The 13208-nt window shown below is 38.4% G+C and overlaps 1 protein-coding gene across 1 annotated transcript in view; it reads left to right on the plus strand.

Moving 5' to 3' along the window:
- The window catches only part of LOC307001442 (coiled-coil domain-containing protein 148-like), a 194289-nt gene that overhangs the window by 162114 nt on the left and 18967 nt on the right, over positions 1-13208 (plus strand). Inside the window, exon 10 of the mRNA XM_079617935.1 lies at positions 11405-11611. Coding sequence (XP_079474061.1) covers positions 11405-11611 — 207 coding nt within the window. The remainder of the gene's footprint in view (positions 1-11404; positions 11612-13208) is intronic.

Below are 13208 nucleotides of genomic sequence, written 5' to 3' on the forward strand. Positions count from 1 at the left end.
CAGTGTGTGTGTGTGTGTTTGTTTGTTTGTGTGTGTGTCATATAACAGTTTGGTGTTTGTGTGTGTGTGTGTGTGTGTGTGTTTGTGCGTGTGTGTTTTGGGGTGTGTGTGTGTGGGTGTGTGTGTGTTTTGGGGTGTGTGTGTTTTGGGGTGTGTGTGTGTTGCTGACTAAGTCACAGTCGATGACAGGGTTGAATTGTGTGTGTGTGTGTGTGTATTGCTGACTAAGTCACAGTCGATGACAGGGTTGAATTGTAATTTTTTGTAATTGATTGAAGCGTTCACACTTCAGATCTAGTTTGTTTTTATAATGTGTCTGTTATTAGAGGCATTGTTGAGAAATCATGGGCCCTATGATTTTCCAACCACACCAATAACAATCAGTTAAACATTTTTGAATTTTAATAGCAGGTCTGTCTTTGCTTTAGAATTTGTATTATCAATTTGTGACTGTAGCCATTCATGTGTACGTTACAGTGTTTTCCCATGAGTTGGTAATGTGTACTGTCATCATGGGATCAGCTTTGCCATCCTATGTGTGTGAAGCTGTCTGAATCTGTTCAGTGTGATGATGGACAATAGATCATTAGTGAAGTGTCACTTTTGGGCTCTATGCCATCTTTATCTTCCTATGTGTAGTGTTCAGCGGTAATGGAGGTGTGCGTTCAGTGTTCATGCCTATAGGAGATGGGTGGAATCAAATATGACAATTGTGTTGTAAATTTAGATCCAGTTCTAACTGGGAGGCCATAGTTATGCAGTAGTGTGTTACTGTGATGTGTGAGTGGCCTCGAGTTGTCTTTTCACCCATCTCCCGAGTCTCAGGTTATGTTCTAACAATCTCGTCCTGCTTCAGTGCAGGTGGAGTCCGGCCCGTCCTGGCGTCCATCCTCCTAGGAATTTCAGTGTTAAAACCTGAGACAGAAACAAATGCAGAGAACCACAGTTAATTCAGATATTTTCAACAGTTTCAAATTTTTAATTCCTGTTTTCACATGAAACCGAGTTTCATTGACCAGGTCTTAATTGTTGCTGTTGTTTCAGCGCAGTGTGACACCTAAGGCTGCTCTTGGAGTTCAGTCTTCACAGTCTGCTTGTGTCATGAGCATTAGAGATCCCAGTTCTGCTGGGGAGATCTTCTGGATTCATCTGAGTTTTATCACTCATATTGTCATTGTAAGTTGCTCTCATTACAATCAGATCTGTGGGCAGAAATTTGTTCACCTGGATCGGTGTTGCCTGTTTTATGGTGTCATTCACACATTCGGTTAGTGCAGATATATATATTTTTTTTTTGACCTGCAAGAAACTGTGGTACCCATCTGCTGTTTAGCATTTCACACCCTCCTCGTAAATGTACTTCTCTGATCAGATTAAATTGTATTTGGCTGTTACCTGTGCCACACTTCTAGTCGTGTTTGCAGTGGTAAAGGCAAAAATAAAGATATACCCCCTCCGGTTTGGCACTGGGGAGCCCACAAATGAAATTCAATTTTAAGGATGATATTATATTTCGAGTTATAATACAATCGCTATATTTAAAAGAATTCAGATGTTAAACTATTAAGCCATTTGCTATTGGGCTGCCACCCGACTAGCAAATTACGCTAATAGCTGAAGACCTTGAGTAATCAACATTGTCAGCTCAGTGAGCGTTTTAGATGATTTTGAGCTTTGGTTATCTGCAGAGTGCTGGTTTGTGTCGGAGTGTGGTTGTCTGCGTTTTTTGAAATATGGTGGAGGTCTGCCTCTGTCCAGGGACCAACACTTTTCCTCTGTATGGCCTGTTTTGTGACAGGAATTACAGAATCTGCTCAGTTTGCCACAGTGTGGCTTCCTGGATTCTCCTGCAGACGGATGATTTTCATGACATTCTAACACAGCTACCTCACAATGCATTTGTTTTCGTGATTCAATTCGTATTGCCCGGCTAACTATACCTTCAAATGTATTTTGAGCTGGAGAAGCACCATACGTGAGCGATTGCTGTACACGCGGACCTGCATTTGTAAGCAGTAATTCAAGGAGAGTTACATTGTTGTGGTTAACATTTTCAATTCCAGAATATTCCTCAAAAAGTTCAAACATATTTTCTGCATATGTCTCAAACGATTCTTCAGGATTCTGTTTCCGATTGAAAATCAGTTCCCATCCAACAGGACTACAACCACGCAGATCACGAAGGCATTGTTTGAGTCTATTAAAGATTTCACTCTCAGGCTCATTTTGACACATTGACTGCACTATGGTGCCTGTCATCAAAACCTGTGGTATCTTGTAGATCAAAACATCTGGAATTGAGCTGATTACAATTTGCCAAATATCTTTTGGTTCGAGTTGAAATGCATGTTTTAGACTTACAATGCGTCGCCACCAGGGTTCGAATGGCCCTTTCAAAGGGAATGGTCCGATCTCTACTTTAAACAAGTTACATTCAGTTACCGTTAAAGGACGTCGGATGCTTGACTCTGTGCCGTTTGGGTGCCGTATCACCTTAAGGGCTGAAACAGGCACTCTTTTCAAAATTTGATCACATGCTTCATCTGTCTGAAAAGATACACGATTGTTAGAGCAGGCTGCCTCATCTAAGAAATGCACATTTTTTGTCCCATCGCTGTTGAGCGTTATGGGAGACTTGGACTTTTTAGCATTTAGCTTAGCCTTAAGATCTGCAATGGTGTCTTTGTGATTTTTACACTTTTTAGTCAGGGCTAACTGTTTAGATAGTAATCTATCTAGCTGTGTTTGAAGATCTTGAATCTTTGCCTCTGACATTTGTGCCTCCGCATTTTTAGAATGCACTTCTTCACATTTAACCTCCATAAGCGAAGATAGAAATTTGGTTGACTTATGTAGCTGTTTATAACTTATGAAGTTTAAAGCCTCAATTATCTCACCATGTTTTGATTTCTTCTGCTTACTACCCACTGTTTTCCACCAAGTGAAAATTTCATTGTCAATAGTGTCTATGTTAAGACCTTTTCTACTGAGTTTGCACAGTGTAGGCTCGACCTTTTCGGCCCATAGTTCAAACAGGACATGATCATTATCCTTGTTCCAATTTATATTCGCTTAATTTCACAATGATGGAAAGGGTTTTTCGTTATAGAATTAATGAGATGCGCGTTCGCTGTTTCTCTTTTTAGATTTCAAATGCCTATTCTTTCATTTTTAGTCTCTTTAAAGACTACGTGTAGGTAAAATTATCATTTTAATGTTTAATTATTCTCTTTTGACTCTTTAATAATATTTTATCCGCTTAGATTTAGGAGACTATATCACTTAGAGGTCCTGGTCTTTCGCAGGTCTCTCGACACAAACTCGCCAGTCCTGGTCATCAATCAGAGGTAATTGGTTATATATCTAAGATTTGCCGTAATTCACACGTACACAATAAAAGATACTTTTTCATAACCTCCTTGAATGCCCCCTCAGGAACTTAATCCAATCATTTACTTTAGTAGACAATTATCTAAAGTAACATTAAACTAAGAACAGAGGTATGAGCGTACCCAAATTTAGATTGATCAAATAGCTTTTGCTCTTTCTAAACGGAAATTAACCCGCTCCTGCATTCAAGTATACTTGCAATGATGCCAGGTCTCAGCCCGTTGCTGATCTGGTCGCAGAATTGTGGAAATATACGAATCCGTCAATCTTATTTGGGAAAAACAATCTCGGAGTCATTTAGAATTAATTCAAACGTAATAATGCATAAATTTTGTTCAAGATTCAGAGTTACTGAACCCTAATGCGCGACGTTCTCTGGAACTTTGAATATGAGAGTTTTGTTGTTTCAGGATTAATAAGATGCGTGTTCGCTGTTTTTGATTTTCAAATTCATTGTGAATCACACTATAGCCACATGGCAATTCTATGTTCCCTCGCGTGGAGTTTTTCTTTCCACCGAGGAAACAAACAAATTCAACATAGATACACGTGTTTAATTCAGTTCAACACAGGACACATGACCTAGATAGAGGATATCTACAGCCTTTACCTAAGTGTTTTCAAGTACACTTACAGTAAAGCAATCCCGTGTTTAAAGAATAAACTTAAATTTAGCCTATGCACATTGTTGTACAAACGACTAAATTGTGTTCTATGAGCACAATGTGTTCATACAATTTCAAATTTGGAAAATTAACAGAATTATTGCATGCTTTTCAATCTCATCTGTGTTAAAGTTTAAGCTTTCAAATGTAATATAGATTTTGTCAAGATTAGTTTAGGTTCGGTATAGGCTATTAATGTTTTCACTGTAGCTTTGGGCCTACCGGTGGGCCGGAGACACAAAGGGTTAAGCCACATGGACGATAGCATTTAGCTTAGCCTTAATGCAGCATGACTTAAGCATTTAGCGTAGCCTTGAGCGTTTTGAAAACAACATGGACAATAGCATTTAGCTTAGCCTAAAACTGATTTTTAGCCTGTAAATCTATTTTTTCCAAACTTCTTTGCTTTTCATAAACAATTCATCGACCTGCCTTTTTATTTATAAAATCACACGTTTTTCGATCGTTTACAAACTTAGATTTTTATTTCTGTTGTTTGCTCATTCTCTTTGTGTTGCTGGTTTGTTTACAAGCCAATGCAACAATGGCAAAAAACATGCAGCTGATTTTAAAACTTTTAGGCTTTATTTTTTCGGTTCTTCGTCGAGTTATTCATTATTTGGAAGATGTTATTCCAATTTTAGGTTTCGTTTCTTGTTGCTTAGGCAAACAAGGAGATCTTTCAAATCTATACAAATGTTTTCATTCTTCATCTGCGCTGCCGCTGCTAATCTAATGTTTAGCAGCAAAGAGCCTTCTGACCCGTAACAATGCAAACATTTTCTGAACACTTCTAAAAAGGTAGAAAAAGTTGAACGTACCACAGCGGCGGAAGAGAGAGAAGATGTTCAAACCTCTGTGTTGATTTTAGATTCCATTTTTGCTGGAAAGATCTTTTTTTCGCGGCTCGCGTTGTGCTTCGCGATCACGTCTCGGGGTCACCACTGTAAAAGCGCCGGCTATTTGGCCCAACTTCCGGTCTCCAAACAGCCGGTAAGGAAACGCGTGTTCTAGTCTTTCCAGCGTTTTAAAGGAATTTTGGTTAAATAAGACACAGGTTCTCATTTGCAATTATCTCGTTTTAATCTGACTCCATGAATTAAATAAAAGTTCAATGTGCAATAAGGTTATGTTTACACTTAAATAGTTATAACATGATGTAATGAGAATTTAAACCATTTGTACTACCCAGCATAATGTAAAATGTTACCTGAGAGAGAGAAATATAAAGAGAGAGAGAGAGAGAGAGAGAAAGAAAGAAAGAAAGAAAGAGAGAGAGAAAGAGAGAGAGAGAGGGAGACCCTCTCCACACCAGCTCAGTATCCAAAAAGAAGAGACAGAACAACCGTTACATCCTGTTTTGTCACTTCCCCGACCGTGTGATTTTAACACCTAGGTGTGAGATATTCAAACTGACCAATCAGAGCATCACAATTTTCCCCATTGTCCCAAACCTCCGGCCCACAGGCCCATATCCCCACTGTGCTGGAAATGTCTTAATGAAAAGCAGTGTCTTTGTTGCATTGAAATAATCTTGGATTATTTCCAACCTTACAGTGATGTTGCACATTTTCTCATGTTGGGATACTTTTCTTCTGTGAGGAAACTCCAGAATTGTTCATGGGCCCTAGACTTCAAGTTAATATCTGCTTGTAGTGTCAAGATCTCATCTTCAACTTCAGCAGAACTGAGCTGAAACATTGTTGCGATTTTGGAAGCGAGGACATCGACCTCAGCATTCTCCAGAAAAGGGAAGCACATAAACGTGGCAACTGGCTCGAGTAGGGCGAAGTCTTGAAATCTCCTGTCAAAGTCTGACAGGATGGTGTCAATCTGTTCTGCATAACATGCACTGTCAATCTCTGTTAAGTCCTTCCCTTGATTATTCAGCTCAGATGCAAGGTTTCCAAAGTTCCCCAGATCATGGCGTTGGATCTTTGAAGAAAGCAGTTTAAGTTTTCCCTTGAAGGCGTTCACTGTGCTTATCATATCGATCACGATTTTGTCTTTGCCCTGTAATTCCACGTTCAGCTCATTGAGCAAGTTCGCCAGATCAGTTAAAAACGCCAAATCAAGCAGCCAACGATCATCATTAAGTTGCGGGTATTCCGCATGTTTGTTGTCATGTAGGAACTGCTTTATCTCGGGAAGGAGATCGCGGAATCGTTGCAGGAATTTCCCCCTACTCAACCACCTTACGTCCGTGTGAAGCAATAGGTCTGAGTGGTCGCTGCCAGCCTCCTCAAGATGCAAGCGGAACAGTCGTCTTTGAAGAGATCTAGCACGGATAGAGCAGGCTACTTTGTTTGCTACGTCCATAATTTCTTTCATGTTCAACATTTTCGCACACAACGCTTGTTGGTGTATGATACAATGATAACTTAAAAAATCAGGAAACGCTTCATCCTCTCGGCATTTGGCAACAAATCCATTAGAGCGGCCGATCATGGAAGGCGCACCGTCGGTGGTGATTGACACCAATTTGCACACTGGAATCTTATTCTTGTCGATAAAGTGTTTGAATATCTCAAAGGTGTCATCCCCTCGTGTGTGTGCATTCATATGCAGAACTGCTAAAAGTTCCTCTTTTGCAGTCATGTCGTGGAAGACCATTAGAATAAAAATGCACAATTGGGCTTTGTCTGTGATGTCCGTAGACTCGTCCATTTGTAGCGAGAAGCACTCGCAACAGTCAATGTCCTTAGCATGCTGCTGCACTAAGTTGTCGCCCATCATTTCGCATCGCCTAGTCACTGTATTTCTTGTCAACTGAACAGCTTTGACTGCAGACATTATTTCTGTTTTGTTCATAAAGTCTTTAAACAAAGAATCCACAGCCTCAATGAAGGCTTCCTTCACCATTACTCCATCCTGGAAAGACTTTTTGTGCTTAACGATCGTCCGACTCACCCGGAACGATGCCTCTGTTGCGGCCTTCGCTTTCGCTGTTGGCCGAGTGAAAAGAGACTGCTGTCCAAGAAGCTGAGACTTCAACTCCCTCACCTTTCTCTTTCTCATTCTCAATTCACTGCTTGGAGGAAAGTCTGTATCAAAGGTTCGATGAACCATTCTAAAGTGTCTCTCTACATTCCCCTTCTTTGGAAGTGTAATGCTGGATCGACAGATCAGACAGACACACTTTGAGTATGACATCGTGAATAAGAAGTCATCTTCCCATTCCTGATGGAAATTGTAAGTCTTTGCTTTTTTAAATTCTTTTACTCCCTCATTTATTGTGGTATAATTTTGTTTGTCTACAGATAATAAACAAGCAATAGCGAAAAGCAACGGTAAAACGAAAGCAATGGCGCATTTCTGTAGTCGACTGTCGAGATCAGCTCTACAGAATCTTTGTTTATGGTTGTTATGGTAACGTAGTGTAAAAAACGATCTAGCAACCAGCAGACTGGCCTGTCTACACGTCAATCAGCGAGCACATGGTAATATAATGACATGATAGGATGGATTGCTTTTCTGAAAAGGCGCGTTTTTTTTTTTTTTTTTTTAGTTCTGTGAGCTACCGTCATTGGCTCTGCGATCGACCAGTCGATCGCACTCGACGTATTGGGCACCCCTGCTTTAGAGCAACAGTCATCACAATTCTGCACTCATGGGAGTCACTTCAAAAATGTTACATACCCAAAGTTATCAAGACAGTTGCGAAAGGTAGTCAGTAAAGGACAGTTATGTGTCAGAGCTCACAAATATTACAGTGAGAGCTATATATACAATAAAAACACGAGGGCTCGTATAATAAATGTTAAAAAATTCTGCTCTCTTTTTTAGCATCCTCGTCTTTGTTTTTTTATATTGCTTGTGCATAAATTCGCTGCCTTCTGCGGCAGATCACACTATAAATGAACGCATAATTATTTACAATAATGTTCTCTGTGTGTGTTTACTTTCGTATAACAGTATGCTGCGTGACAACTTTTTATCGTTGTTCTGCACATGTGGGTAAGTTCAGAACCATGATCTGTTTGCAATGGAATTGAGCACTTAAGGCTCGCAGTGCGAACGTAGCATTTGTTTCGTGTAGGCTACCTTTCAGTTTAGCATTCTTTGTGAACTTAATTACTCCTTTTCAGTTTCCTTAGTTACTGATTAATCGTTAGCCTCACCAAATGAATGAGAAGGGGTTTTAATCTAAATAAATGGGTAGTTGGGTTGTAAAATTAGTCGATGTGATTGATAATTTCTTAAATTACTTATTTAATAAAATATATTGACTAATACAACGTGTCACCAACACCGCCTCAGATGCATGCTTGTCAGAATGTGTACTCCTGCTGTGGACGCGCTTACAGAACAGCTGGACGCTGAAAGAGTACAGTATGTGGAGAGCTTCATGGATTTATACAACGATGAGCGCTGGGATGATGAGTAAGGGTCCTCCAATTGATCTATAGTATCCAGCTGCAGACCCGCAGCACCACCAGTTTCAGAACCCCAGCGCCAGAACCGGAAGTAAGGGGCGGAGCTTACGTTCTAACACCAGCGCCAGAACCGGAAGTGAGGGGCGGAGCTTACGTTCTAAACCGAGTAACGCCACCTAACGTTTTGGAGCGTAATTTGCCTAGACACGAAACGGTATGCTTTTATTACTCACGAAACGTCATACTTTATACGTTATAATGATACATTAAGGTACAGAAACATTGGGCTTCACCATATTTTTAATATCGTGGTCCGTTGTATGCATTTATATTTACTATGGTTCTTTTTTATAATAATTTTGACAATGTATTTACCTACATATTGTAAATACAGTTGTTATGATAACACATTTATTTTTATTTGTATATAGAACAGTTAAACTGTCATTTGTAACTATACAAGAATATAGAAACTATTTAGCTATTTTAGTAAAATGTTCTTATTAAAGTGGTACTACTTACAAGCAGGAGTATGTTGTTTGTGCACCACAAATTGACACTTACCAATCAGGTTCAAATAATTGTAAACTAGCATGAGAGAAAATGCCACAAACTATTGTAAAGTGACACATACCATTGTTAAATTAATTATGAAAACTGGCACCAATCATTCAGAAGTGTGCTGGACCTTGACACTGGCTTTTCACAATGCAGAGTAGTGTACATCTGTAGATCCTATATCTATTATAATGTGGATACAGCAAGTCAAATATTTGAACAAAACATTCAGGCATCTCCAGAAGGAATATATATTAAATAAATTTGTAGTTATTGTAGACTTGTATTGCTTGTCTCATTCTATGGTCTCATTGTCAAAAACTCCACCCCTCACTTCCGGTTCTGAAGCTGGTGGTGCTGCGGGTCTGCAGCTGAATATATCTCCAATTGATCGGGTGTCGATTGTTATCAGCCGATAATCATTTTATATAGTTTGATTGGTGGTCTCTATAAAGGGGCCATCAGAAAGAGCCGATTAGATGGCGCAAATCTTGCAAGACAATTTTTCAGACAAAATAGAAGGTTTAAATTGATTGATTTAAATTGAACGATTGGTTCGTTCAGGTCATGTCTTATAAGTGCATATAGAAAATTGGGATTTGATCACCTCGCTCTTAAAACTCATTATTTCCTCACTCTTTCTTTGTGTAAGAATATGTGTGTGCGTGTGATGATTGTGTTAGATATTAGTTTTATGTGTTAGAATAATCAATAAAGTCTTGCTTGTATTTTATAGATAATTGTTCTTGTGTTTATGTGCTTATGAATTTAATGTCTTAAACTGCTGATCTAAGTTATCTTGCTAATAAATAGTGTTTTCACTATAGTTTGGATATTTATATCCGCTGCAGAGCTGATAATTATGGCCCGTTCAAATGTACGCTGGACGAGTCATTTGCTCGGCCGTATAAATGATTATTTTAAGATTCCCTATAAATGAATTAATAATTCCTTTTGAGCTAAATTGACTTGACTGACCCCTTACATACATAGTATATTATAAAACGTTACTACACCTCTGTAAAACTACAGCAATCATGAGGTTAACATACAGCAAGGGTTAACAGTGTACAATTAGTTAATCAGAGTTTCTTGTAGTTACTAGAGTGATAACTTTGTGTTACTCATTTGTTCCTGTGCACTCAAAAAAATTACTCTTTGAATGAACATAAAAAAAATCATGGAAAGGATTTCCACATGATTAACTTGCTTTATTTCAGCATTATGCAATTATGTTATTCCAATTTAATGTACTTACGTTGGGTCAACTTAAATTATTAAGGTTGATTCAACTTATTTACTATGGTTTGGCACAGCTTCATTTAATAGTGTCAGCCCAACTAAGTTTAAGGTTTTCTGACATGATTCAAGTGTTTTTTATTTTCAATCATCCATTAATATTTCATTTATTGTAGTGACACTTAATTAAATCGATAGACTATAGCTAGCTATTTGCTAGCAGTAGCACATATTAGCAATTGCTAAGATTTACATGCTCCTTAAACCAAAGCAGTTAATTGTAACTGAATCAGTCACAGCCAATCAAAATGCTCCACTCTTCTCCACAATGGTAACCCACTGTAATTTAAATGGTTCTAATAATTCCAATGTAATTGAACATTAAACACAATTACACACTATCAAGTCTTCCCCTTTTCAAATTTTCTCCAAAAAACATAAAATAACACTTAATTTGAACATTTATTCTCTCTTAATTTAACCATATGCAAAGCATGCTGGGAACTAACAAGCACCACCCAGTTTCAGTTAATGCAACACAAATCATTCATGTAATCCAACACAAACGAATTAAGTAAACTTAAATTTTATATTTAAGCAGATTGAACACAATCAAATTAAGTTAGGGGAAAATGGCAGTTGGCGTCGCACTATACCGCCACCCTCTGGATGTAAGAATTTTTTACTTAACATAAATGGTTTGTGTTTAGACAACACGTTAGGATTGTGTACTGTTAAGATGAGACATAATTACGTGGACCTTAATAGAAAAAAACATTTCAAGTCAACAAACACAATTATTATAAGTAAACTAAATATAAATATATTATGTAAAGTGCACAACCTTCCTAGTTAATTTTTTTGAGTGTGTAGTTATTAATTTATGATTGAACCAGTGCTTAATTTGTAAACAACACGAATATGCTGGTCCACCAGTTAGACCTGCACTATACTAGCATAAACCAGCCTGGACTAGCATGGAATCCATGCTGGTGTGAGCTGGATTTTTCAGCAGGGAAGCTTTTTGTATCAAAGTCATAAAAAGACTTACAGTATAGCTGCAATCGCTGCCAAATGTTTGTCAACTAAGCTGGGGTCTGAATACTTATGTCACTGTGTTTCTTGGATATGCTTGTGCAACAGTTATTGTATCTGTGGGTGTTTGTTATATTGCAGAGTGCACATGAGCGTTGGAGTGACTGGTATCATTTCAGCATGACACAGAAGAGTCTGGTACTGCAGGGCTGGCAGCGTGATCACTCAGAACTGCTCCTGAGGGCGCTGAGCGTGTTAGAGGACTCCAGGATTTCTCGCGTACAGCAGCAAGAACTTCAGAACCAGCGTTCACACCAGCAGAACATCTGCTTCAAGCTCAGAGAAAAGGTTTTTACATTTACCTAAGACACTGCCACACTAGGTCTTCTGTTTTTAATAAGTAATACATCACAAATAATACATTTAGAATGTGAAATTATAACATAACTCCACTTCTGTGCAACACTTCAAATCTTCAACCTTTGAAGTTTGTGATCTTTGAAATTCAGTCAAGAGGTCAGTCTTTGAAGTTTAGATGAGTCACATTTCTTGTGTTTAAGTGTTTAAGAATCCTGTTTGGAACAGGAAACGTAACAGTTTTGCATCTTAAAATAAATGTAAATATTCCGGCCATTACACGTGTGAATTGTTTTGAAAATTTCTGTTGTTGAAAAATAAGGGAGGAATTTAGTCTCAGAATGATTGACACATGAATGCACAATTATCGATGATCTTGATAAATGTCGCAGATATGTTTTACTATCCACAACGGAATGCCTTTTACCTTGCGTGCACAAAATTCCGAATTAAATGAATGTGTAGCAATTTGTACAAATAGAGACATCTTTGTAAATATACAAATGTTTTCTGTTAAAAACAGAAATGTTTTCCATTAGTGTATCATAATTCGCGCGTGCAACAAAGAAGAGGTGCATTTGTGGATCAGGTGACGTGTGCATTCATTGACGTCAATCTCATTTGATTCATTTGGATTTTTAGACTTTCTTTTCACGGTTTTCAAGCATTTCATAACCCACACACTAACAACTACAAATGAATAGGCCTGGTTGGAATTATTAATGTGTGTACAACTACCCATCTATTTGACAAATTCACAAATCTGTGTTACTACATTTAAACTAATACTTTACAACTTGTGTCTGCAAAATACAGAATTTCATGAATGTGAAGCATTTTTACAAATAGAGACATAGTTGTTATGAACAAAACCTTGATTTTGGATAATTTGTGCATGCAACAAGTAAGAAGTGCTATGTGGACCATTTGTGGATCAGGTGACAGCGTGCATTCATTTGACTCGTTTCTGAGTCGATCATATTTTATTCACTTGGATTTTGAGACTTTAATTTAGCTGGTTTAGCCTTGCACAATCCACACACAGCTGTCTAAGAACTAGATGGCAGTAGCCTGCTAAAACAGACAACAGCACCATAAACAAGCATTCTTCTCCATATAAAAAGCTTAACGTGGCTTAATAAAGGCCTTCTGAAGTGAAGCGATGTGTTCGTGTAAGAGAAATATCCGGATTTAAAACTTTATCGACTAAAATAACTAGCTTCCGTCAGACGTACTTACTTCCGTACACAAGTCGACTTACGCCAAAAGAGTAACACTTGACGATGTATGACGTAGGATGTAGGAGTACCGTAAGCTTTGATGCCTCTTGCGGTTCAAACAGGGCTGGGCACCCGCTTTTGTCATTACGTCAAGTTCAAGGGTTCACTTCACTTCAGAAGGCCTTTATTAAGGTGGGGTAGAATTAAATGAATGACAATACTCCGCATTTTGTTCGCAGACCCCCTCTTTCACCTCATGTACCCCCAGTTCGGGAACCACTGTCTTAGGATTTGTTGTCGATCAGGGAATCTCATCTCTGGCCCTCGAGGTCCACTTTTCTAAAGTCTTTAGTTCCAACCTTAAGTGA

This window comes from Phoxinus phoxinus (assembly GCF_949152265.1).
Source record: "Phoxinus phoxinus genome assembly, chromosome: 7".
NCBI lineage: Eukaryota > Metazoa > Chordata > Actinopteri > Cypriniformes > Leuciscidae > Phoxinus > Phoxinus phoxinus.